Below are 27,290 nucleotides of genomic sequence, written 5' to 3' on the forward strand. Positions count from 1 at the left end.
ACTCCTTTATGACTTCTAAGTGTGTGAGCATGGATTCCTTGAGATTTTCTTCATAAAAGATCACAGCACCTGTGAACAGGTGGCTTTACTTCTTCCTTTCCAATCATGATGACTTGTATTTATTTTTCTTGCCCAATCGCCCTGGATCGAACCTCTAGGACAGGGATGAACAGCAGTGTTGAGAGCAGGCATCCTCGTCTTGCTCCTGATCTTAGGGCAAAAGCATCCAGTCTTCCTCCATTGAGTACGACGTAGCCTGTCACGTCTCATAGACGCCCTTTGTCATGTAGAGTTTTCTTTTTCTCATAGTTTGTTGAGTGCCTTTATCATGAAAATGTGTCGGATGTTGTTAAAGGCTTTTTCTGCAACTATTGAGAAGATTGTGTGATTTTTGTTCTTTATTAATATGGCATATCACATTTATTGATTTTCATATGTTGAACCAACCTTGCACCCTTAAGATAAATGTCACTTGGTCTTGCTGTATAATCCTTGTAATATGCTACTGGATTCGGCTTGTTAGCGTATTGTCGAGGGTTTTTGCGTCTGTATTCATAAGGTCTGTAGTTTCCCCGTGAGGTCTGATACTTCTCGTGTCGGGGTAACACTAGCCTCATAGAGTGAGTTAAGAAGTGTTTCTTCTTGTATTTTTTTTGGAAGAACTTGAGAAGGATTGGTATTAATTATTCTTTAAATTTGGTGGAATTCACCAGTGAAGCCACCTGGTCCCGGGCTTTTCTTGCTGGGACCTTATTAGATTACTAACTCACTGTCTGTACTTTTCAGAGATCTACTCAGACTTTCCGTCTTCTCTTGAGTCAGTTTGTGTGTTTCTAAGAACGTTTCCATTTCATTTAAGTTACCTAACAGGGCACACTGTTAACGGTATTCCTTTTATTTTTGCTGAGGAAGATTCGCCCTGAGCTAACATCCATGACAATCTTCCTCTATTTTGTATGTGGGTCACCACCGCAAGCATGGAGACCATGCTTTATGTTCACACTCAAGATCTGAATCCGCGAACCCAGGCCACCGAAGCAGAGAGCGCAGAATTTTAACCACTTGGCCATGGGGCCAGGCCCCCCAGTATTCCTTCTAACCCTTTGTATTTCTGTACAGTGGGCAATAAAGGCGGTCCTCTCTTTTATTACTGATTTAGTCATTCCAGCCTTTTCTCTCTAGCTCTCTCTCTTTCTGATCAGACTAGCTAAAGGTTTGTTAATTTTGTTTACCTTTCAAAGAATTAACTTCTGGTTTAGTTGATTTTCATTGTTTTTTTCTATTTTCCATTTCATTTATTTTCATTTTAATCTTTATTATTTTCTTCCTTCCACTTGATTTAGGTTTAACTTCTTTTTCTTTTTTTTTTTTTAAACTTTATTTTATTTTTTTTGTGAGGAAGATCAGCCCTGAGCTAACATCCGCCAATCCTCCTCTTTTTGCTGAGGAAGACTGGCCCTGAGCTAACATCCGTGCCCAACTTCCTCCACTTTATATGGGACGCCGCCACAGCATGGCTTGACAAGTGGTGCGTGCCTGGGATCCAAACCCCGGGCTGGCCCAGTGGAGTGCTCGCACTTAACCGCTGCGCCACTGGGCCAGCCCCCTAACTTGCTCTTTTTCTAGTGCCTTAAGGTGGATATCTTTGTTTTTAATAGAATTTATTTGCAGGTAAATTTATATAAGAATGGCTGTATATAGCAGTCAGCTCACAAAATTCCTAAAAATTTAACACATGTCTCTAGAAGTTACTTCGAGCCCACCCAACATGCCTCGGGGGCGGGTCAAGCGGCCTCCAGAAAGCAAGCAACACCACGTAGAGGAAGTTGCCACACGGCACGTGAAACACGGCCTTCGCTCACAGCTTTGTGCTGCTTCTCTGCTCACAGCTCAGAGAGCTCAGGTGACCTGCTAGAGGCCACACAGCATAAAGTGCCTACACACATTTCTAAAAATACATACATACTCACGCTCCCTTTTCTAAGTACTGAAACACGTAAAAGCTTTTCCCTCAAAAGACAGGCCTCCTGTCCACTCTGCACCCTGTCCGCCCCTTCAGAGGCTGTTTTCTCTCAGAGAGAAGGGTCGGGGGTCTGGATAGTGCTGGATGTGGATGTGGGGTGGCCACTCACTCAGGCCTGCTGCTAAAGACCCCCTGGGAATCGAGGGCACAACCACATCCACAGAACAATAGCAGGTGAGTGTGGCCACCTGCCTGAGACATGGTGTTCCTCCTCCAGGAAGCCTTCCTGGATTTTCACTGCTACATCTGCCGGGCTCAGCCCTGGGCCTGCAGCCCCATCAGGTTTATGCTGCCCCATGATAGTCCCCTCCCCCCATCTCACACTTCTGTCCCTGCACCCCACCCTCAGCATTCCTGCACTGGCTTCCGGAGATGCAGGTGATCCCTGTTGCCACGTGGGGGCCTCTGCCAGAGAGGCTGCAGAGCCGAGCGCTGGAACAAGGACAATTCTTATGAAATGCAGCCAAACCTTTCCCCCTTCCCTCCACATCAGACTGTTGTTAGCATTCAACTGAAGTCCCATCCTGCTCCAAGACGGCAGAAGTCTAGAAACAATTTAAAAACCCTACTGAAACCTGCTGGGAGTCACGAGGACGCGAGAGACGCAAGCCAGGCGCACCCTGCTCAACAGAAAGGCTGAGGGACGGGAACATTCTCGGGCAGCCACAGCTGGGTTGCCCTGCCCTGGACCCTGCGTCTCTGGCCCCGAATCACACCCGTGGTGAACGTCACCGCACAAGAGGGGGACTCACAGAGAGGGACTCGCTGTCCCCCTGGGGCTGGGGGATGGCGGGTTCTTCCCGAACACAGTGGTGACCTGTCCTGGGTGTGAGTCATTCTTCACACAGCAGGGCCTGCCAAGGGCATCTGCCCTCGGTGGCTAGAAAAGGTCTCTCCCCGACCTGCGGGAGGGAAGTGGTCCGTCCAAGGTCACACTGCCCAGGTGTGTCTGAGCCTCCCCCCCACCCTGCCAGAAGCCCGCTGAGGAAAAACAAGGGGGCATGGGGAGGCTGTGCTCGGAGGCCCTGGAGGACGCCTCACTTGTGAAAGGGCAGGACGGGAGCAAGGACACCGACAGTCCCTCCACCCAGGCCCCCCACTCTGGAGAGGGAGGATCCAGTGTGCTTACTCCCTGTTTGCTCGGCTGCCCCCAGCCTGTCCTCCCACCCTCTGCCCAGCGCCTGGGAAAGTCAGGATTTACCCACCAGCTGGCTGCCATCTGATGACACACGGTCTCCCCTCTGAACGCTGGCACCCCCCTCTCCAGTCCCTCACCCAGACCCACATGTTACCGGGGCTCCATAGTGCGGTGACCAAGAGGAGTCAGGGTTCTCAGGGAAGGGCACCCCGGGATGGATGACCATCTGATCTCTTTGCATAAACGTCAAATGGCCACTGCGTGGTTTCCCCACAGTTAAAAGCAGCAAGTTCTGGAACTATCCCAGAGACGACTTCTTAGAGAATGGTGCTCTCCCTTCCGGTGGAACTGAACTCATGAAGCAAAGGGCCTGCATCGGCAGCTCAGGCACCTGTGGTTGCAGCCGGCCCAGCCTGGGGACTCCACTGCTCCCTGAGCCTGGAGGCCAGCAGGGCCGCCCAGAGAGGCCTGCCTGGGCCTGGCTTGCCCGCGGCACAGCATGGATCACGGGCTGGAGCCCCTGCCGCTCCCTCACGCAGCTTACCATTCCTGAGGGTCTGGGGCTCTCTGCAGGCATCCTGCCCCCTTCCTCCCTAAACACATCCCTGCTTGAGCCGATCTGATGGCCCATCAGAGGGTCTGAAACCCCATCTGGTCTTGGGTGATCAGCAGAAGGAGGGATGTGCTCGGGAAGGCAGAGCACTGGTGTCTCTGGAGTTTCCTGGGGTTTGTAACAACCCACCCCCTCCCCAGCAGAAAGGCCTCAAGCGGTGCCAGAATTTGGGGGTTGCGTCACAACAGCTCCTTCCTCGTGGTCACTGGATTAGGAGCAGGCTGCCGGGCACACCTGCCACACTCGGTCTGCTCCCCGCTCTGCTCACACTGGCCCCGGGGTGCCCCACACGATGCAGAGCAGGGACTCCGCTCTGCAGGGACCCTGCAGAGCAGGGCTGTCCCTGTCCGACTCGGCTCGTGGCTGCAGCCTCAGGAAGCCTCCACATGGGGAGGACACATCCACAGTGGGGGTATCGCCCTGCACGTCTCAGGCACATCCTGAAAGGTTCCTCGGTGCCTGCCCAGGCCGGACACAGGCTGCCACACCTGGGGTGCCTGGGTATGTCTTAGGTCTGTGAGGCTCTGAAGGTTCCCAACTCCACAGAGGACAGAAGATGGGGTGGGGGTGAGGACATAAGAGCCTCGGCAGTGCCCGCCGTCTGCTTCCTGCATCCTTTCCCAGCCCGGCTCCGGTGGCTCTCAAGGCCGCCTACCTGGTGGAGAAAAAGGCACAGCCCCCAGCTTCCCAGGTCCAGGCCCCTCTCTGCTCTGTCCATCCTCACAATAGGGACACTGCCCGCCTCCACGGAGGTCCCCCGCCCCCCAGCCCTGTCCTGGGAACTGCAGCCTCTTCTACCTCTTTCTTAGTCTCTAAGCCCCACCTCATCCTCTCCACCAGCATTTAAATGGCCTCAGGTTTATTTTCCTTTTGTTTTTGCTTCTGGCACCAAATCCAACTCCTGGGCCTCCCTCCCTCCTTCACAGACAAACTCCCCCCAAGACTGCAGGTGGGGCTGCTCCAAGTGAGGCCAGGGATCCCACAGGCCCAGGCCGCTCCTGCCCTCACTAGGCGAGGCCAGTGCCGAAACGGAGGGGCAGGCAGAGTGACCCGGTGTCTGCCGAGTCTAAGGATAAACAGACTTCTGCCTGATGCTTTCTGAAGGTTTATTTTTCCAGTTATCTACTGTTTACTGTATCTTTCAACACGGACGTCAGCCCTTCGTCATCGGGAGTTTGAGGAATAGTGACTTTCCTGTCAGATCTTCTCCAATCTGAGCTCCGACCCAACCAGGATGCAGGACAGCCCGCGTCCTAAACCCTGGTCCTTGTCACTGAGGGTGGATTGGGCCCTTCCCCCCGCCACGACATGGGAGTCCCCGCCCTGCCTCCCCAGCTCACCGTCCTCATCGAGCTCTGTGTGTGTGCGTCTGGTAAGAGCTTCACAGAGTCGTAATTCATCTACCGTACAATTCACACACACAAAGTGTGCAGTCAACAGTTTTTAGTTGTGCACCCTCATCAGTCAGTTTTAGAACATTTTCACCCGAAAAGTAACTCTGTACTCATCACCCCTCACTCCCCATTCTCCCCTCCCCGCCCCAGCCCCTGGCAACCCCTAATCTGCTTTCTGTCTCTAGAGATCTGCCTGTTCTGGACATTTCATGTAAATAGAACCACACAGCATGCGGCCGTCTGTGCCTGGCTTCTTTCCCTTCACAGGATGTTTTCAAGGTTCATCCGTGTAGCATGTGTTGATATTTCCCTTCTGTCTTATGGCTCAATAATGTTCCATGATGTGGGCACCCTACATTTTATCTATCCATTTGTCCACTGATGGGCATCTGGGCTGTTTCCACTTTCTCTCCATCATGATTCACGCTGCTACGGACATTTGTGGACAAGTTCTTGAGGGGACGTACGTCTTCATTTCTCCTGGGTATATACCTAGGACCCCACCAGGAGTGAAATTGCTGGGTCACAGGATGACTCTACGTTTAATCACTCCAGACGCTGCCAGGTCACTTTCCAAAGCAGCTGCACCATTTGACATCCCCCCGCAGCGTGCGAGGGTTCTGATTGCTCCACACCCTCACCAGCACTTGTTACTACCTGACGTTTGAGCCTAGCCACGCCAGTGAGCATGAAGCGGTGCTCACTGTGGGTTTGATCTGCACTTTCCAGATGACTAATGATATGCAGCATATTTTCATGTGCTTATTGGCTCTTCACACACATATCTTCTCTGAAGAATGTCTATTCAGACCCTTTGCCAACTCTTTAATTGTGTATATTTGTCTTTTAATTATTCAGTTATAGGAGTTCTTTACATATTCTCGATAAAAGTCCCTTAGACACATGCTTTGCTAATATTTTCTCCCATTCTGCGGGTTGCCTTTTCATTTTCTTTTTTTTTTTTTTTTTTTGTGAGGAGGACCAGCCCTGAGCTAACATCCAATGTCAATCCTCTTCTTTTTGCTGAGGAAGACTGGCCCTGGGCTAATATCCATGCCCATTCTCCTCTACTTTATATGGGACGCTGCCACATCATGGCAGTGCGTGCCCGGGATCCAAACCGGCGAACCCCGGGCTGCCACAGCGGAGCGCGCCCCCAACAGTTTGCGCCACTGGGCCGGCCCCTACCTTTTCACTTTCTTGACAGTGTCCTCTGAAGCACAAAAGTTTTTAACTTGGATGAAGTCTCATTTATCTACTTTTTTCTCTTGTTGCTTGGGCTTCTGGTGTCATATCTAAGAATGCTTTGCCAAATCCAAGATCATGAAGAGTTACGCCTATTTTCTTCTACAAGTTTTATCATTTAGCCCTTAACATTTAGGTCTTTGGTCCATGCTGAGTTAATTCTTATATACGCTGTGAGGTAGGGATCTGACTTCATTCTTTTGCATGTGGGTATCCCGTCGTCCCAGCGCCATTTGTGGAAAAGACAATTGTTTCCCCACTGAATGGTATTGGCTCCCTTGTCAAAAATCAGCTGACAGTGTATGTGGAACTTTATTTCTGGACTTTCAGTTCTTTTCACCTCCTTCTAAATGAGGAGGCCCCTCAGGGCTCCATGTGGATCCTCTTCTGGATCTTCACTTCCTCCTGACAGGGGACTCCATCCTCATCCAGAACCATCTCAGCCGTCTGCACACAGACCCCTCCCAAACATTTATCCCTGCTCCACGCTCCCTCAGCAGAGGCTCTCGAGGCCATGTCTGCGACACACGTGTCTCATGTATTGCTGGGAAGAATGTAAACGGGGGAAATGTGGTTCCCTAAGTTGGGTACAGCAGGCACCGGTTTAGAAAGGGCCTCTGCACATCCATCTCACTTCACTCTAAGGAGAGCATGATGATGGTCATTGTTATCCCAATCTGTGGATGAAGACAGGGACTCGGCCCAGGGGCACCCTCTGGTGACCTCACGCAGGGCCTGGGGTCATGGCTTTCCACTCCACACCCTGGGGGTTTCTGCCTCCTGGGCTCCCCTGGAAAGGCACATTATGAGTTCTGACCCTAATGTGTGGGCAACGTGATATGGTGTATTCCTTGCTCAGGAACACAAGGGTATGGTCACTAGACAGGCGGGAACACGGCGGGTACCACTGGTCACGCATCAGCTAGGGTGTCCTGGCAGGGCATTCAGAGAGCCTGGCTGGCTGTGCAGAGGGGAGCTCTGACTTCCGGAAGCCTCTCCAGACTGTGCCAGCCCAGGTTATCCGCTCTTCCCCAGCGGCCAGCTGCAGCCCTCACCACAGGCCTGGCCGAGCTGGGACACTGGTCTGCCTTCCCCAATGGTTCCCAAGGACAACCTCCTGGTCCTGGGCCTGAGACTCCTGCCTTCACCTTTTGTGCCCAGGGCTGGGGCAGTGCTGCTTCAGAAACGACCCCTCTTCCCGACGGCCTGCGCCCGGCCCCTGGGCTCCACGCAGCCTTCTTCACTTTGATTTCTTTCTAAAGAGTTTCACGGGAACTCAGCTGACGGGAGGAAGCACCTCCATTTACAAAGAAAGACACTGCTTCAGCGAGAGGGAGAGCCGGCTCCGGGTGGTTTTCTGCTGCATGCCGGGAAGGGCTGAGGCTTGAGGACAGGGCCTCGGTCCTCACAGCAGCCCTGCCGAGGCCTCCGGACCAGGCACGTTTCCACTGACGGGAAGAGGGTGGCTCAGAACTTTACATGTCAGCTAGCGCGTGGGGAAGGGAGACTTCACTCACCCGTCGTTAACTGTGGCGTCCACGATGGGCAGCCTTAAGGTGAGGTTTTGCCCTGTATTTGCGTGTAAGGACGCGGAGCCCTGCAGAGATGACCGGGGTTTATTTTAGAACCTCTTTCCTGATGGGTCTCTAAGTCAGAACAACTCCAGGCAGGAACGCTGGGTCACAGTGCTGCCGCAAAAGGGCTGGGGAGTGGATGACCTGGAAACACTTCGAGTGCAGAGACACGACCAGGAGTTCCCCTCCTTCCACCAGCCCCTTCCTTTCAGGAAGAGAAGCTATCCTGGTGTGCTCCTCTTCATCCCTCAATACCCTGCTCAAATGCTCCCTCATGGATGCAGCTTTGCCAACGTCCTAGGCAGGAAGAGACGGCTGTACTCTGGGTCCCAGAGCCCCTGCCCCACAGCACTGCATGTTCTAGGTACTGGGTACTTTATGAGTCAATCTCTCCTTACACCTCTCCTCCACCTTATTTGAATGAATGAATGAGTGAGCAAATGAACGAATAAGTCGATGAATAAATGAATCAATAAGTGAACAGACACAGACAGGCTCCAGTCTTTCAAGGTCCCAGATTCTCCACACATGGTAGGGTCAGTGTTAACCATCCCAATTTAAAACTTGCTTGCATGAACTCCCAACCAACCTGGCAGGGCGCAAGTTTTCTTTTCAGCAGACACAATTTACACGCGAGAAAACTTATTATGCACACAGAGCAAGAAAACAGAAAAGCAAAAATTAAATTAGATGGCAGCCTGGAAAATGCCCACTGTGCAAAAAACACCAGCTAACTAATTTGTCTGGCCTCCCTTGAAAACGGCCGGTTTTAATTTGGGTCTCTGGGCCCCGGCTCTGGAGGCGCCGGGAGGCTCTCGGGGAGAGGGGTGAGCACACAGCTGCAGATGAGCAGACCCAGATTCAATTAGTGATCACTTGTGACCCCAACCCTCCCCGCAGGCCCAGCTCTCTGGCAGAGCTAATGAGGAGAGAGGAGGGGATGCGGCTGCCAGCTCCTTGCCCGCCTGCCTGTGAGGAGCGCTCTTCCTCCCTCTGGTCTCGGGAAGAATCAATCAAGTCAGCCGAGAAGGCCCGCTCGCATCACATGCGAGCTTGTCCCCGTCACCGAGCCGGAGACGGTGGCGGAATGCGGGGGCATTAATCAGTTCACTGGGATCAAGATGGCCACCGTCCCCCAAATCTGCCCAGGACTCAGTCTTGCAGGACGGAGTCTAGAATCATGGAGACGTCCAGGAGTGGCGCACATCTGGGTGTTTAATCCCTTTTACAGGATGCCACGTGACAGACGTTTTACTAAGGACAGACAAGAGGTTCTTATAAACAAAACCAGCCCCCGGGGCGTGGTCCTCCCTGTTCCAGCGCCTCAGAACGCACCTCACAGCAGCCTGAAGGCGCCTCCGTTCGCCTCCAGCCCCCGACACGGCACGGTCAGCCTCCTTTTCCACAGTCTCCCCATTGTCCCTGACGTCCCCAAAGGGCTGGCAGCACAAGGCGGCTGGCACATGGCTGTGGGACCTGGGGAGTGGGTCAGCTGAGAGCCCCGTCGGTCCTCAGGGTGTTCTGGGCACTCAGGTTCTGCGGGTGAGGCCCCCATGCAGCCGCACCTGAGCAGCCAGCTCAGCCCCAAAGGTGCACGGCACCTGGGCCGGAAGTCCTGTGGGCCAGGCCTGCCCCTCCGGCCGCGAGTCCAAGGCCCCTCACTCCTCCTGGCCCTTCCTGCTCGACACCCAGTGGGGCTAGAGGTCCCAGCTGTGGGCGCCAGACAGACTCACTGCCCAGCCACGTCCTGGCCAGTCCAAGGACACACTCATTGGGAACGCTGGCGGAGGTCCTTGATCCAATCAGCCCATCCCCCGAGGTGGGCTCCAGGCTCTACTGACCCCTTCCCAGGATGCCTTTCTTGCCTTGGGGGCCACACTGGGACCCGCCGGGCTCATCAGAAAGCCTTCCCCAAGGTCCCACAGTGAAGATCTCGTCCTTACTCCTGATGCGCCCCACCCCTCACTAGTGACTCTCGAGCTAGTGTGCCAGCACTCACGATGTCTCAGCCCCGCGCTCAGCATCTCCCGCCACTCCTCAGGTGACCGTCACACGCACTGTTATTATCCCCATGTCAGAGGTCAGAGGAGGCGTGCTCCTGAGCGGAGGCAGTGGATGTGAGCCAGCACCCCAGAGCCCCACACAGAGGCTGTGGGGGAGGGAAGGGCCCCCGACCAGAACCAGAAACCCCAGATTCCAAACCCAGCTCTGGAAGACCCCAGTAAGTCCCTCTCTGCCCTTACGAGATGGACCGGCTGACCCCGGGGACCTGGCCACTTGCATGTGCTGTGACCACCTCTCCTGAAGCACCCCGAGGAGCCAAGGCCCCCGCACACGCCTGCGTGGGGCCATCCACCCCAAGGAACCTGGACGGACACGCGAAGCTGCTGCTGGTCAGACCCACAGGAGCCCCCAGGGCTGCCCCAGACGAGGGCGTCTCTCCAGCTGCTCTGGTCACAGGGGGCTGGGCAGGGCTCTGGCCTCGCTCGGATGCCTCCTGGCCCCGACCCCTGGCTGGTGTGGACACCAGAACCCCCTGCCTGGCCATCAGCCTCAGGGTGCCAGGTCCGACCCGGAACTGCCTGGGCCTGGGCTGGTCAACGCCCAGTTCCCCAGGTGGCGCACACGGCGGCCTGCTCTCCCAGTGGACGGAAGGCCCCAGGCTGGAGCCTTGAGAGCAGCTGCATGCGCTCCCCTCCTCCACTTGTGATTCTGTCTCCAAAGACAATCCCCAAAGGTACTGCCTCACGCAAGGCACCTTTCTGAGCGTTAATTCAGCAGAGATGTCAACACGGCGCATCTCACCCACCAGGCAGTCCAACTCCTGGTGGCCCCGCGGGAGGTCACCACCAGCCCGCCGCATGGGCTCATCACTCCTCGTCGGAGCCCCTGGGGGCGGGGTCCTGCTACACGGCACCGGGCCTGGGGCCTGCGGGTGCCTGACAGACCTGGAGGAGGAGGAGCCCACCGCCTCACCGGCAGCCTCAGCCGGAAACCACACGAAGGGGTAAGAGCACCCAGAGCCGCGGGCCGGCTCGCAGATGGCACGGCCTCCGAGACCTCTGCCCACAGCAACACCGAGGGGACAGCCTCCAGGCCAGGAGCTCCCCGCAGCCATGCCTGGGGACCCTGCACCCTGCCATCCACATCCCCAGCACCCCGGACACCAAGCCCACAGCCACCAGTCGGCCTGCACATGCACGAGCCAGCACTGCCACTGGGAGCACTCGCACCGGATGAGACTGTCCAGCCCAGGCCTGACCCCGAGAACATTGGCCTCCACAGAACGCTCGGGGTGGGTGGGGGCCCTGCGTCAGGTGGACGCCTGGCGCACAGCCTCCTGTGGCCCTCAGAGGGGCCGCCCCGGCCGTGGGCTCTTACCGTCCACGCAGGCGGGCCGGGCCCTCGTGGTGCCCGCGATCTGCCCCTTTCTGCACGCACAGCGAGCCGTCTGCCGGGCGATCGTCCTCCGCGGCTGGCTGCTGTCCCGGTCCAGGGTCACAATCTCACAGGTGCCGGCGGCCAGCTGACCTGCAAGAGAGGCACAGACGTGGGCTGAGTGGCCCCACCCCAAAGACAAGCCACCCGGCCACCCCGCTCTGCAAAGGGCCCACAGCAGCTGCAGGGAGAGCAGCTGTTTCCCCAGAGAGGACGTGGGAAAACCGGCAACGATGCTTTCAGGAACCTGCTCTAGGAAAGCTAGTACGTTGGACAGGGCCAGAGACTCTACTTTTATGCAATATCACGCTGTCAGCCCTGCCTCGGTAGACAGGAAATTAGAAGTGGCCTCGTCTCAGTCGCGCCGGAAATGAAGGCTGAGTCAGAGGAAGGGCCCTCTCACACTGCCAGGCATTCTGATCGCAGTAACCTGGACAGCACAAAGCAAAGCGATCCGAGGCCACGCTGGGCCCCTTGCCTCCGCACCCAAGCTGGCCTGAGGGCGGGGACCCCAGTGCAGACCCTCCCCTGAGTCTGGTGACAGCTGCGTGAGCTGCCACCTCGTGAGGGAGAAACCCCACATCTGTAGAGCCGAGAGCCACAGGACCTGGCCGTAACCCCCCGTGCCAGGCCGTCTCCCTCCCCACAGGCTGGTGCACACACACACATCTATGCACAAGACGCACACACAGACACACAGCTACACAGAAAATGCAGACGTGTACACTCCACGCGCCTGGCAGATGGACGCGGAGCACACTTCACACGGGTCCACACGGGCGGGACTCGGGTGAACGTGCTGAAGTCAAAAGTCACACAGACCACAAGGCACACAGGTACACACGGAGACGCTCGTACAGTGTACACGTGACCTGGACACACACACAGATGAACACGGAGATTCTCATACAGTGTGCATGTGATCTGTGTAGACATGCACACACAGTTACACACAGGCCACCTGGACGTGCCCCACACTCCTGCTGTCCCACATGGACACTGCCCCTGCTCCCGCATTTCGGCCACCCCAGGGCACAGGACTGGGGCAGCGAGGCCCTATGGTCTTGGTCTGGCTCTGGGTCAGCCCAGTGTGCAGAGAAGGGACATGTTTCCTTTGAAGATGATGACTAAATAACTTTTACTGGCTTCCTCATCCTCCACTTGTCTCTGAAATCCAGGAAAAGCGCCTGTCTCTCGGAGGGGCCCCAGGGCCACTGTCCCAGCAGAGGGACGGACCCGCGTTCTTTCAGACACTGCTCTGCCTGTAAAATGGGGCACGGCCTCCCTAATAAGTGCTGAATATCAACACGGAGAAAGACGGCACCAGCACTCCACGGAAGGCAGTAAACATGAAACCCGGCCGCCTCACCCCACCTGAGGCTGGAGGTCCTCCCCAAGCCCGGCCGGCACTGCCCCAGTTCACCGTGGCGCTGTGAGCATGGGCTGCCCCTCGGCCGGTCAGCTCCAGCCTGGCCATACAGCCGTGACCTCCACCTGGGCCCACCCTGTAGAGCCATGTGGAGGTCCCACTCACTCTCTGCCTTGCTCTTTCAGTCTCTCAGCAAACAGTGAGCGCCAGCTGAATGCTGTCCTCTGTGTTGGGCCCCGGGACGATGTGAGCGAAGTGGACGGCATTCTGCCCCTGGGGAGCTACTCCCAGCTGGGGAGACGGCCTCACACATGTGCATGGACAGGGGATCTTCAGGGACACAGGAGAGCTGGGGGGTGATGCTGCAGCTCAGAACAGCAAACGATGAGCAGGTGACACCCAGAGGGGACCCTGGGTGCAGGTGGAGGAGGGGTGGCAGCGCCCACCCTGCAGAGAAGTCGCTGGCAGCCCCCCGCTGCTCCCTGGCTGCCCGAGTGTCCATCCTCACCACACTCCTGCTGTCACCTTCTCCTGCTGCCACCTCAGGCCCCCTCCTCCAGGCAGCCCCCTGGGTCCTCCAGGCAGCCCTCTAGGTCCTCCAGGCAGCTCACTGCACAGGACTGTGCCTGCCTTTTTGTCACTTCCAGATCCCCAGCCCAGCCCAGGGCTGGGTCCAGGGCAGGCATCGCACAAGCTAGCGGGATGAAGTGTGTGGAGCTGGCAGCCACCTGCTCCATCGGCCCTGGGCTGTCCAGGCCGCCCTTGACCCTGGTGGTGCCGTATCTGGGTGCAAGCCAAGAGGGCCCAGCACGTCTGCAGCGGGCACCAGACACGCCGGCCCAGGGCTGGGAGGGAGCTGTGCACGGTGGCCCCGACCCAGCCGCCCAGAGCCCATCATGCACCAGATGTGAGGCCCGCATCAGAGGAACCACACAGAGGCAGGACGAAGGATGTGGGCAGCCCAGGGCCTCCCAGGCACCTCCTCCCCAACCACCGAGACCCCCTCGCTGAGCAGAACCCCATCCCACAGACAATGCCCAATGCCGCCTCCCCTGAAGGCTTCAGCTGCAGATTTTGATTCTCACTGGCTAATTACCCGCAAAATTATACATTGTGCTAAGAACAAGGCAAAAATAAACAAACAGAAGTGTAAATAAATAAGTAAACCAATGCAGCAGAGGGAAGAGTGTCCGGGCTAAGGAGGGGACGCTTGCTCGTGACAACAGTGGTTAGAGCCTCAAAGACGTGATTATGGGTAACTGCATCTGAGCGGGTCCTGGAGCACGACGAGGATGTGGTGATTTACGAGCTGGTGACACTGTGATCTGCAGTCGGGCATCTGCGTGGGCTCCATCCCGGCAGCTATCTTAAGCTCTGCAGGTTGATGCGGGGCCGCTCTGCTATTCCCGGTTCTTGCTGCCGCCCACCCTGACCCCAGACACCTCTGGCTGACGTCACGGCCGGCAGAGGCGGGTCTCCCAGGCACCGCGGTGCCAGCTGCCTCCTCTGGGATGCCAGGCAGGGGGCAGTTCTCAGAAGCCGCCCACCCACTGCGGCTGAGCGGAGACGGAGGGTGGCAGTGCTGGGGCTGTCACTGAGCCCAGGACACCCTGGCGTGTCTCTTCTCCTCTCATAAGGTCACTGGTCGTGTTGCATTAGGGCCCACCCTAATGACCTCATCTTAACTTGACCACAGCTGCAAAGACCCTATTTCCACATAAGGCCACATTCATAGGGAGGGGGTTAGGACCTGAACATAACTTTTGGGGGGACACCATTCAACCTAAGAAAGGAAGAAAACCAGCCTCTGTCGGAGATACGGACCTGCCCGATTTGGAAGGAGCCCACACGTCCGACCTGCAGGGTGCATGCCCCGCACAGCTCTCTTTTCATGAGACGATGTGTCCCCAGCTTACTGGTTTATTACCAGCTGACAGGACATCCAGGATTCAGCCGGAGCGCCTGGACCAGCCTGGCTCTACCCGTCCACACAGCTTCCCTGCGGCTGCCCTGGCCGCCCCTCTTCAGGGTCTCTGCTCGTATTTCTCAGCCCCTCAATTCCTTGCTTTGGGTTGGTTTTCTGCAGATCCTGAGGCCCTCGTCCTGTGCCTTCACCCCAGGCTGCCTTCACCTCCTCACCCTGCTCTGTGACCGTCTTCTCGGGCTGGCCTGGGCCTCGGGACATTGCCCCTGCCTCCTGGAGGAGCTAACGGATGCAGGTCCCAATCCTGCCGGCCTCCTCCCCGGGGCTCCACCGCACGTCCACGGATCCGAGCACCCGGAACCCTGTGACAATAAGGCTTGCAAAGGGCAGATCTCCCGGGAGGCCCCGGGGCAGGTCCACGACTCTGGGAAGCAAGCTGTCTAGATGAAGGGCAAGGGGTCAGGGATGGGGAGGCAGTGCATCGGCAGCCGTGCCCAACATAGAGGCACCGAGAAACCCGAGGCGCCTGGGGGCCTCAGAGGAGGCGGTGTCCCGAGACACTTGGCAGTTCTTAAACCACATGCTGGGTGTTTCCAGCAGATCACACGGCTGAGCACGAGGATCAGGTATCAAACGGGTGGTCATCCCAAACTGGGTGGACGTTCAATGTCACGGAGAAGAATCAACTGGGTGTGGGCCTCCACCCGGCCCGGCCTGTGCTGTCTGTTCTGCACCAGGAGCCAACCCCTCAGTTTAGGCTGTAAACTCAACATGGGTACTAACCCGTTGCTAACTAGTACTTAGAATGCAACCATCTGCTCCTGAACTCATGAGCTCACGCGGACATACCAAAGCTCCTCTTCCCGGAGCTGGGCCCGCCCTGTCCGTCCACACCTGCCGGGCGCACCAAGTCCCACTCTGCCTGGCGGGAATCCAGAGAATCTTATTCAACTTACTGCACCCGAGTTTGCGGCAGGGTTCAGGGGGCAGGGGGCAAGCAACAGGCTGGCCCTGGGCACCGTGGACCACACTGGCCACTGCAAACCCAGAGCTGAGGTCCCGACACTGCCTGTGACCCTCCGAGGGTTCTGCTCAGAACCAGCTCCAGGCAGGTGCCCCTCTGGCCCTCAGAAATCACTGTTCCGCTCAGATTTCCCATTTGTTGTGAAGATCTCACTTCCTCACACCTCAGCCCCCTGTGTCTACTGACCCCATCATCCTGGCCCGAGCCCGGATCCAGTACAGAGCAGGCGTATCTCGGCCCCCTAGACTGCCCAGCCCCGGACACAGCCTGCCCCAGGCCCCACTCTCCTGTCCCTTCACACTCAGCTCCTGAAGCTCTGAGGGCAGTGGGGTGGCTGGCTCAGTCCCGATGGGACTGCACATCATACCCCAGCAGAGTGCACACGTGGACCCTGAGGTCTGGGAGGTGCCGCAGGTTAAAGCCGTGAGCACACAGGGCACCGGCTTGGCCGGGGGCTGGAGTGGAGCTGGGACAGGCCCCAGAGGAGGGGGATAGGCTGCGGTGGGGCCCAGCTCCCCTCCACTCCAGCTCTCACCCTCCACCCGCTGCATCCCCAGAGCCCCCGCGACTCCCAGTGGGTCTTCCTCAGGTGCTGACACAGGTCCCGGGAGGGGATCTGGGGACAGGAGGGGAGCACGGCAGCCAGGAAGCTTCTAGAGCTGGGGATCCCCCTGCTTCCCTCCCTATTCCCCTTCTCTCTCCGCTCACCTCTGCTCTCTTTCCTCCACACACAAAGACATACACACACGGATACACACACACTAATATGCACACAGATACACAGGCAGGCACATACAGACACACACAGAGACACACACAGAGACACACACACACAGATACACACACGAATGTGCACAGATACAAAGACACACACACACACACATGCACTCTCAGAGCTCACAGAGAGGCCTGTGTGCAGGGGTCCGGGGCAAGGCTGGGGTGTAGGTGGGGAGGTGGCCTCATCTCCAGGCTAAGGAGACAGGGACCCTCTGCGGATGGAGACCAATGTCCTCTCAGGGAGCCTGGCTCCCTGATGCCTCAAAACAATGGCAGAACCATGCTGACCCTCCTCTGTCCTAGGGAAACTCCACTATCTCCCCTTTTCCCAAGCAGGGACCCGGAGGCTCAGGGAGGAGAAGGCCCATCGGGGTCACGGGCCGGGAGGAGGCAGGGCCAGGGCTGACCCAGGTCTGGCGGCAGGCGGCAGGGAGAGTGTGGGGGCTTCCACCGTCTGGACCGGTCCCAGGGAACCCACGCCAAACTGGGCCGCACAGGATGGGTCGGGCCCACAGTTGGGGTTCTCTCGGTCACCCCAGGGCCCCGGGCAGATCCAGGATGAGCACGAGGCAGGCGGGCCTCCAGGGCCCTGGGTCCCACAGCTGAGCGCAAGGCCCATCGCCCCCTTGTTCTTCGCTTTAAAAGGCTTCCATCCATCCACCTCAAGACGCTGCCGGCATTTTGTCTGGGGTGGGGGGTGGGTTATGATGCTTTTCTGTCTTCTCACAAGTTTTTTATATAAGGAACTGGCCTTACTTTTAAGACCAGAAGGTAAAAACTGCTTCAAAAATAAAACAAACAAGAAAGCACAATTCTTTCTGTGACACCCACTCCCACAGCACACGCAGCTGGTCCCCCACCGTGGCTGCCTCTGCAAAGGGGACGCAGGCCGGCCTGCTCGCCCGGGGTCACCTGGACCCACAGGGCCCGCCAGGGGTTCAGGGGCTTGGAACCTCCAAAACGCACACCAAGGAGGGTGTGGAGGGTGACAGGCAGCTGCTGCAAAGATGAGAAGAGACAGAACAGAACTTTGGGGGAGTTTTCTCGTTATAAAAGCAGCAACATAATCATCTAACAAAAACCAGATGACAGGAATTTTAAGAAAGAAACGATCCCTTTTTCCCCCAAGGATGAGCCGCCCTCCCATATCTCCTCCCAGACGGCATCTGTGGTCGGGTTGTGCGTGGGTGGTTCAGGCAAACTCCCTGCTCCACAGCCCACTTTTGTCACCTAGCACGCACGGGGACACCTTTCCACCTGAACAACCCAACCACGCTCCCCCCGGCCACTATGATCACTGTGTCTCTGCACACAGTTGGGGCTCCCCTGGGATAGCCCTCTCAGGATAGGGGGCACTGGTTGGGGCCGTCACTTCTCACCCCCGTCCTGGCCATGGAACGCGGGAGGCAGCCTTGCCCCTGCCTGTGAGTTCAGAGGTGTTCGGGACCTGAGTCTGTCACGGCTGCCGGGACAGAGGAGGCCTGAGCCACCCATGGTCCTGGCCGCCAGGCTGGTGGTCTCCGAGCCTGAGGAGAGTGAGCACGTCCCTTAAGAAGCCCCACCGTAGGAGTGTGCCCCACTTGGTGGCTGGTAAGCCTGCCTTGGTTGCTAAGTGAGCCTGGGCTGTTTGTGCCAGGCGCACAGGCATGCGGGGGCTTCTGCAGGGCCAGTCGCAGCCATGGGCCCATTCACGCTCTTCATATGCACAGGACAGCAGGTACCGACATGCCTCCATGCCCGCCCGGGCACCAGCTCTGACCTCCAGCTCGTATGTCCTGCAGTGCGGCTGTCTGACAAACACGCTCAGGACTACATCTGCTCGGGGCTGTGCTGGTGGCTGAACAAAAACCCTGACCATGCCCCAGGCAGGGGGACCGAAGTGCCCAGTCTGGTGGCTCCCAGGAGCCTGGGAGAGTGACGGTCAGAGAGAATGTGAGAGGCCTGGGATGGTTTCCTCCTGCCACCACAGCTCTCTTGTGCCCAGAACACGAAGAGCCCTGGGTGTGCAGCAGCTCTGCCGGTGAGTCCAACAGAGCAGGCTCAGGAGGGCATGCCAGCACCGGGGGGCCAGCACTCAGGCCGGGCCTGAAGCGTGTCCCAGGCTCCGTCATCAGGGGCCACCAGCTGTGGCTGAGCTCTAGGCCTTCCTGAAGCCACTGGCCAAGAGCCAGAGCCCAGCCAGGTGGCTGCAGGTGCGCCCAGGAGAAGGGGCTAGGACATCCACCACCCACGGGGCCCCAGAGGCTAAGAGCCTGGCCTTGGGCCCAGTTGCTGCACTCCTCACCCGAGGTGCCAGCACTGGGCTGGACTGGACTTGAGAGGCCGTGCCAAGCCCTCACAATCCCGTATAGGGCCAGCCCCATTATCATCTTCATTTCCACAGATTTTACAGAAACAGCATACAGAGGCTACATCACACTTCCGGGGGCCATGATTTGAGACCCAGAGACTTGGGCAGGAGCACAGGAGAAAATATCTGTGGACACACCTCCCAGGTACATGTGTAGCCCTTGGGGCCTCTGGGGTTGCAGGTCCCTGCAGCCGTGTGCGGACAGGCCGTGAGCCAAGCACACATGGGCCTCGTCCAGCTGCTGTTTTTGCTGACAGAACCAAGTTTCATCAAGTTTTGTTCATTCTCCGAGTCAGACCAGGCTGGATGGCAGGACCCCGGCCCCTCAAAATCCCAGAACAGTCCCCGGTGAGGGCCGCCCCCCCAGACGCTGAGCCCAGTCACCAGAAGGACCTCAAGAGTGTCCTAAAGGCAAGTTGTACCAGGGTCCTCGGGTGCTGGACTTGGGCTGGGAGCGGTTTCTACACCCGGACGCAGTCCAGGCCCCACGGCTCCAGGTGGACAACTGGGCAGCCAGTGCCCTGTGGACTCCTGGGCGGGAAGCAGTGCTGGGGTGACTCTGCTGGGCCTGGGCCTCGCAGGCAGCAGCCTCTCCTTTCCAGGAACACACAGACAAGCCGTTTAATTGGCCCGGCGATGACATAAATCCGGGAGGGATGTCTGATATGATGGATGACAGAATAAAGATTCAAAATGACTCTGACAGGCGCACACCGAGAGGACGGCGTTTAGCAGCCACAAATGTCAGTGCTGGGCCTGGATCAGAATGAAAACAAGGGGCAGCCAGGAAGCCAGCAGGCCTGGGGGCCAGCCCTGGGCAGCCAGAGGTGACCATGGGCTGCATTACGACCTAGCGCATGGCGTGACTTGGAAGATGGGGGGCCTGGGGCAGGTTCCCAACGGGGAGGGAAGGGGGCCCCTGTGGGACCCGTCTGGAGCTCAGACGTGGAGCTTCCCGAGGAGGGGCATTTACAGCCCAGCCTGCTCAAACGCAGGGCGGGGCAGGTGGATTCTCAGTGTGCCATGGCCAGTCTGCCCTGGGCCTGCGGTGGGGGTCAGGTGAGAAGGCGGCTCTGCCCTCAGGGAGGGTCCTGTTTGTGTAGGCGACGCCATGGAAACCCACCCAGTACTGGTACTCGTGCTGGGAGGGACGCTGTGGCAGGGAGGGTCACGGGACCTGGAGAGGCTTATGGACAGAGGGACAGTGGGGCACTGCTGCATCTCTTGCAGGCCGGCCTGAGGCACTTCATTTACAACACTGAGCATCTGCATTCTGGGGGGAAGAGCTTCCAGTGTCCCACCTCAAGAGCAGGCATGGTGGATCAGGGGGCACATCGAGCGTCCACACGCGCCTCATGGCCATCGAGGGTCAGGGGTCTTGTGTGAGTGTTCTGGGCCTCACAGGGCCCTCTGGGAGACGGGGTAGGGTGGTTACGGGGAGGCTGACCGCAGTGACAGCTCGTGGGGGACTCGAAACATCAGTTATCAGAAACAACCCACGTCCGTGTCATCTCTGACCCAGAACAAGCTGCTCCCCAGAGCTCAGGACGCCCAGGAGAACGCCAGAGGAGAACAGGCTTCCAGGGGGATGCGAGGAGGGTGGCGGGGCCCGGTTATGGAACTCTGCGTCACCACCCACTAGTCGCTGTGACATCAGAGGACAGTGTTTTAAAAGTCAGGTCCCAGGCAGAGTTCACGCACAGAGGAACACGCCCACTGTGAGTGCCAGTCTATGAGTTCACATGCTTACACCCAGGCAATGCTGCTCCCGCCAAGAGGCACACCTTCTCCTGTCCCAGAAAGTCCCCGCACACACCAGAGCCAATTCCCGCCACCCCTGGCTCCCGGCAGCCACAGATACGCTTTCAGGACAGAGTACAGGGGAGGGGAGACAGAATATCCGCGGGATGGGGGAAGAGTCGAAACGGATCAAGTCAACGCAGCTGTGGTTCTCATTCAGATGCAGGTGCCTGTTTACTGGGCTGTTATATAGAAATTTTTTTTTTTTTTAGATCAGGATTTATGGTCAAAGACACTGTAATCCACTGGCCTAAATGACCTTCAGCCTCTTCCTTCTCTGGGAATCCGGAGTCCTACGGCCCTATGGTCCAGCCTGAATTGGCCCTCTGTTCCTGCAGCTTCATCCCCAGGTGTGGACACACCAATGGTGGTGACCGACACCCAGGAGGCCCACTGGAGACCATGAAGTGGAAGCACTTGGTTGGCCCCTGGGGAGAAAAGCGGCCTTGAGAAGGCCTCAGACAGCCTTTCCAGGCACTGTCCCGAGCAGGCAGAAGGCTGCCTGCCGGGGGGTGGAGCAGGAGACCCAGGACCGGAGCAGGAGCAGAGGGGCCCACACCCAATTCTGTCTTCCCGCAAACCTCTCTCCACTGGCCTGGCCTCAACACGACTTCCTGGGACGTCAGTGTCCGCAGGGGTGCCAAACTGCTCGCCACCCAGCTCCCGCTGTGATGCTCACGACACCCAGGTCTCATGGGCCCGGGGTCCCTGCTGCTTCAACCCGGGTTTACTTCCTAAACTCTGCAGACACTGGAAATGCAGCTTGTGAATCTGATGCTCTGGCTCTTGTGCCTCCCAGCCTGCAGGGAAGGAGAAGTCAGTCCTGGGATGGCCTAGACCCCTCCCACTGTAAGGTGGGTGCAGCAAGTCCTCTGTCCGGACAGGCCAGGGCAGGCAGCTCCACACAGAAGAGTCACAGGACCAGCGAGGACTGGAAAGAATCTCCCGTCCCACAGGACGTGACAGTGACAATGACAGTGCGGGGCCATGTGAGCTCAGCACCAGGACTCTCAGATCCACGTATGTGCCCTCCATGTGCAAGTCGACCTCTACGAGTCTGCGCTAAGGGAAGGGTGTCACTCCGAGTGTCACGGTGACAAATCGGAGAACATGGTGTGACCTTGGAAATGGTGGTGTGGACGGCTTCTCAGGCCTGCGGCAATGTTTCCCACCGTGACGTGGGATTTCAACTCAGGACGCAGGCACCTTCGCACTGCGGTGTCATGATGCTCAGGGAGTCTGCGGTCTCACCACTGTGGCAGGACACCACTTTGCCCAGTTCCCCCTGGATGGGCATCCTCACAATGCGCGTCCCCAAATCTGTGCCTGGCTCATTTTCAAAGTGTGACACGGCGAGAAAATACCATTTGCAAAATCGAGAGGAGAAAAGATTTAAAGAACTTGCTAATAGCCACAGGGTAGGGCCTGCCTGGTGGACGCAGGCAGAGGGCAGGCAGTCCCTGGACGTCCACTGCCGCTTAGCCTGGATGGGGCAGAGGGGGGAGTCCTGCCCCCCCTTATCTCACACACAGTGTGCATGGAGGGGTTCATCACACATTTAAGGCAGCGCTGGAGAAAAGTGGGGGTCAGGGAGGTTGGCGGGGCCACACTCTGTAACGCAGACAAAGGCATTGCCGCCCTGATGCAGACTCAGAGCATCAATTACGAGATTACTATTATTACTGTTTTTATTATGGGCGAAACTCACCAGCCAATTTGGCCCGAGGCCAGGAGACAAGGTGAAAAGGAGGCAGCCGGGAGGGGGGCGGGCGACGGGGGCTGCTCCCAGGATGGAGATCAGCCCGCCAGTCTCCCCGCCTCTGCCTGTCTGGGACACACACACGTGTGCACACATACCCCCCCACATGCACATACACCCCACATATGTGCACACACATGCACACACACGTGTGCACACACCACACACACGTGCCAGACGCCTCGCTGTCGTCCCAGACGCACCCCAGCCTTGCCCAGCACCAGTGGTATTTGGAGGTCCACCTCCATTTCCTCAGGAGGCGGTCAGAGAGAAGGGATGAGAGAAGACCTGCGAGAGGGATCATCCAGACCTGCCCTCCATCACACACAGCTCCCATGTGCAGACAGCTCTCCTTCACCCACCCCCTGCATCCCATGAGCCATGCACCTCCTGGCTGGCCACAGGACTCCAAGTGGACAACAACTGGTGTTGCTGGGAGGGGAGCCCTCTGCCCACCCCCGCCGGAGCTGACAATGGGGTGTCCTGACCCGGGCACAGTGCCCCCTTCTTGTCGCCTGTGGAAGGTGGTCCTGACTCATGCTCAGCCACCGTTCTGGCCTGAGCTCACGGCAGTGCTGTCAGTGAACCGCAGACTCATGGCCCCTCCACCTCCAGCCCAGGCGCAGGGGTGCTGGGGCCCCGACTCCAGGAGGAAGTGGCATCAAGAGTAGAGCCCTGGGCCTCCCCAGTCGACACTCAGCCTCTCCCGTCACAAAAGGAGATATCTTTTCCAAATTGGAGCTGTCTAAATCCCCGCCTTGACGCTGCGCTCACAAATTAAATGTTTAGTTTTATCCCTGATCATATAGACATTTAGTGTGAGGATTAAAAAGTACAGAAAGAAACACTCTTTAAGATCCGATGGAGTATTACAGTCTCAATATTTGAGTTACCTTGAAATCGAGTTTCCTATTAAACCCTGGCACCAAATTCTCTGCCGTAGTTCGACTTCAACAGACCAATTAAATACATGCAGCAGATCAGCAAGGCCAGTTCCCTCGTGGAGGTGTGTGGGGACTGGCCGAGGGTTATCTCGGCACGACAGTGTGTAACGCGATATAAACAAATTAAGTGAAATGGGGATCTGTCCAGAAGAGCCTCTCCCATGGCCTCACGCATGTGGCCAGCCCAGGTGGCTCTGCAGCTTGGGCCTCGAGGGGGCAGTGGTCCAACCTGCACAGCTGTAGGGCCGGCCCTGCCCATCTGGGCTGTAGGGTTGGGTCTGGGAACTCCAGATCCAGCCCCTCACTGGAAGAGAGGACATGGAGGCCCATGGAGGGGAAGGCCACACCATGGGTCAGTGGTCAGATCTCAGCCTGGGTGGACCCGCAGTTGCTGAGAAATGAACAGTGTGCCAGCCGCTGCCACCACCTGCCCAGAAACAACGGGAGACCCTGGCGGAAGTCACAGGACAGGGCCGCTGTGCTCCTGAGACCAAGAGCCAGCCACGGTCCACATCCAAAGAGACAAAACACAAAGCAAGGCAGGAGGGGGGAAGCACACAGGGTACAGAGGTGTCCTCCTCACCCAGAAACACGCCCAGCTGAAAGCCTGGGGCAGGGGACCCCCACGGGGACCAAGGAGCATGAAGATAAAAAGACAAGGGCTGCCACCTTCACCAGCACCAACTGACCCTGCAGGGCTCGGGGAGAGCAGGCTCAAAGGGACCCTGGCCCCAGAACCACCTGGGGGGTGGAGCCAGTGCTGGTGTGAGCTGACTCCGTGTGTGTGTGTGTGTGTGTGTGTGTGTGTGTGTGTTTGCGCGCGCTCGCGTGCATGTGAACTGTAGACCTGATGGGGCCCCCGGCCCCACCCCAGGCTGAGGCTGCCCTGGGTCCCAGCCAGCGAGAGGAGACAGGAGACCGGCGTCTGGACCCCAGTGAAGGCCCAGATCCCTGAGTCCTGCATGTGCACAACCACACCCGTTACTGCAGGAACAGCCCCATGTCTCAGACTTAGGGGACCCCGAGCCAGCCTGGCCGGCCCACAGGCCCTTCAGAGGTCACCTGTGGGGGCACCAGGGCGACACTGTGACTTCAGATGCAGGCCACTCAGCCTCTGCCCAGGCGTGCCCTCCAACTCCCGAGGACACAGGCTCACGGCCGAGACGTGCAGGCACACACACACACTGCAGTGTGTACACAGCACAGCAGACGTGCACACACACGCACACGGCTTTCCCGAGCAGTCCCCAAGGGCCCATGCGCTCCTGCCCGTGGGGCTCAGCAGCCAGGAAGATGTCCGCTAGGACCGTCCATGGGGCCGCACCCCACTCGCCTGCTCGAGGCTCGAGGAGTCTCTCGTGGGCCCTCATCTGCCTTCCAGCATCGCCTCCCAGGATGGCCGCCTGCCCTCCCAAGAGCTCACACCCGACCCCCTAGCCCAGACCAGTCCGGGAGACACTTCTGCCATCACCCTCAGCTGTATGCCTCTGTCCCTGGAAATGACAGCTCCCTTGGCCCCTGAGGCTGGGTTGATGCCACCCCTCTGGGCCCAGAAGCCTGCAGCACGGCCTGTGCTCAGGCCTGGCCCACCCCGGCTCCGAGACACGCCCCTTGAAGGGAATCGAGGGGCCCACGGCAGCTTCAACCTGGCCCTTAGCCACGGCTGACCCCTCTGTCCCCGCAGCTGAACTTCCCAGCTCGTCCCCCAGGATCAGAGAGACCAGAAGTGTCACAGGCAAGCCCGAATTCGGATGACCCCAGGGGGCCAGGATTCCCACGTGGTTCACGGGGACCCAGTGGCTGACTTGCCGGTTCTGGCGCAGTGCGTCCTGCAGTCCAAATGGGCAGTTGGTCCCCCAGCGGTCCTGCCCTGATTTTGCTTTCTTCTCCCATCTTAAAGATGAGCCTTTGACTCAAGCCTGCTCTGTAACTTAACCCCAACCTCCCCCGACTGTCCCTACTAACATAACTGTGAAGTATAATTATGGCTTTTCCAGCAAAGTCAAGGATCTTCTCCCGAAAACCTCCCAGAACCCAGCCGACCTCGTCCAGCCTGCCCCCGTCACATTAGGGCCCTTCCTGTCCCATGGCCGCACTCTCTCCTCTCTGGGCAACCCTCCCACCCAGGCTGCGTCCTCTGCCCAGAGGCCAGATGGGCTGGGAAAAGAAGGGCAGGCAGTGGCCTCTCCCACATCCGAATGCACCCTTCCGGAACCTTCTGCCAGCTCACCATGGAAGCGAGGAGCACCCTGCCTGCTGCCTGTCCTGTCCCGCAGCCTCCTGTAGATTTGAAAACGTGGGAAGGGCCCAGGAAAGCAGTGCTCTGCGGGGAGGAGAGGGAGGAGAGAGTCCGCTCACCCTTTACCAGCTCGGAAAGGCCTCTGCTGGAAGCTGCCAGTGCGGCTCCTCTGAGCGTGTTCAGGCTGTGCTCTAAGAGCCGGGCTTTTGACTCTGCAGAGGAGCTGGTGGAGGGGACCATGACGAAAGAGAAGAAGGGAAATGGCAGTGATTACTGCCACGAGGCAGGCTCCTTGGGGCCCCCCCAAACCCAGACCAAAGCGTCTCCACCTCAGTCCCCTCCCGTGGCTCCACAGCTGGCCTAATATCAAAATCAACGCGACCCTGCCCCCGCCCAAGCCCCCCCCTCCCCGGGCCCAGGCCCACCCGGGCCACACGGAGAAAGGCACGCCATCCTGCTCCTGTCGACCCCTGGCTGACGGAGAACCGGGATGGGCTGCAGGGCGCGGGGTGATCCGAGCAAGTGGAAGCCACCATGCGGTTGTCGGGGACCCTGCCTCTTGTCACCGCCGCTGCAGTTAATCCCGCTAGGACAGGGCAGTGCCTGGAAGGGGACGCTCGTCCTTGAGACGTAAGCTTTCAGAGCCAGCTGCCACTTCAGCTGGGATCACGGCTTCAAGATGAAAACGCGGGAACGGATCAAGGGCTGAGGTGCCCTTTGCAGCCAACACCTGGGAAGGCAGATGCATCCTGCAGAGGAGCAGCTGTTTCTGGAAGGTTCCGGGCCTCCAACCTAGGAAGGGGAGGGTCATTAAAGGCGGCCCAGGCAAGGCTTGCAAAGAGGGCAGAGTGGTTTGAGGTCGGCTTGTGTGACCGTGCGGGTCTGTGCTCCTCCCTGGAGAAGGCTGGAAGGGAGACGCCAGCTCCTCCCAGGACACCGAGGCCCTCGGGTCCTGGCCCTCCTTCTGCCCGGCAGCGCCTGCCCTCCCCCAGGCCCCGGGCCTCTGTCCTGCCCTGGCTGTGCCCTCACCAGCAAGCCTGCCCGGGGAGCACCTACTCACATTCAGGTCCAGACCTGCCCCTCCCTACTCACACCACAGCCCCCAGGGAAAGGACACTTGTTGGGGTGCACTGTCACCCTCCCTTTCACCTCCTCCCCCTCTCGCTGGGGGGGCGGGCAGGGGCAGTGAGAATGCCGATGGCCACACAGCCCACTCCTGCCCGATGCCAGCAGGCTGGGCTCACCTCCTCAGCAGCGCGTTCCGCAACTAGGTCCAGCTGGCTCCCAGAGGCTTATCAAGGAGCAAGGCCTGCAAGGTCAGGGCTGAAGGGCGTGCCCATGGAGGCCCCCTGACTTCTCCATCAGGAGGGGACACTCTGAGCCCTGGGACCACAGCAGCCCTGGCCTCTCTGGCGGGGGCCCTGGGTTCCCTCCCTCTCATGCTCCCCGGGAGCCAGGCGGCAGGTCCTTGTTCTCTGTCTCCTTATCTGCACGCTGAGCCAGGCAGATCCCAGCCCCCTCCACCCAGTGTTCCCTGCTCAGTAACCTGAGAGCTTGGGGCCCAGTGAGCCGGTAAAGCCCATGTGGGGTCTTGACGCTCAAGGCTTGTCCCTGACTCTGCAGAGATGACCCAGGCCTCCAGAAGCCCCATCGGTGACTTCCTCTAGGCCCACCTCTGC

General features: G+C 58.4%; 1 protein-coding gene across 2 annotated transcripts in view; it reads right to left on the minus strand.

The window, feature by feature from the left end:
• Positions 1-27,290, minus strand: part of TAFA5 (TAFA chemokine like family member 5) — a 260,582-nt gene that overhangs the window by 82,932 nt on the left and 150,360 nt on the right. For both annotated transcript variants that reach the window (XM_058568125.1, XM_058568126.1), the window contains exon 2: positions 11,369-11,518. In XM_058568125.1, coding sequence (XP_058424108.1) covers positions 11,369-11,518 — 150 coding nt within the window. The remainder of the gene's footprint in view (positions 1-11,368; positions 11,519-27,290) is intronic.

Source organism: Diceros bicornis, chromosome 25 (assembly GCF_020826845.1).
Source record: "Diceros bicornis minor isolate mBicDic1 chromosome 25, mDicBic1.mat.cur, whole genome shotgun sequence".
In the NCBI taxonomy this organism is placed as follows: domain Eukaryota; kingdom Metazoa; phylum Chordata; class Mammalia; order Perissodactyla; family Rhinocerotidae; genus Diceros; species Diceros bicornis.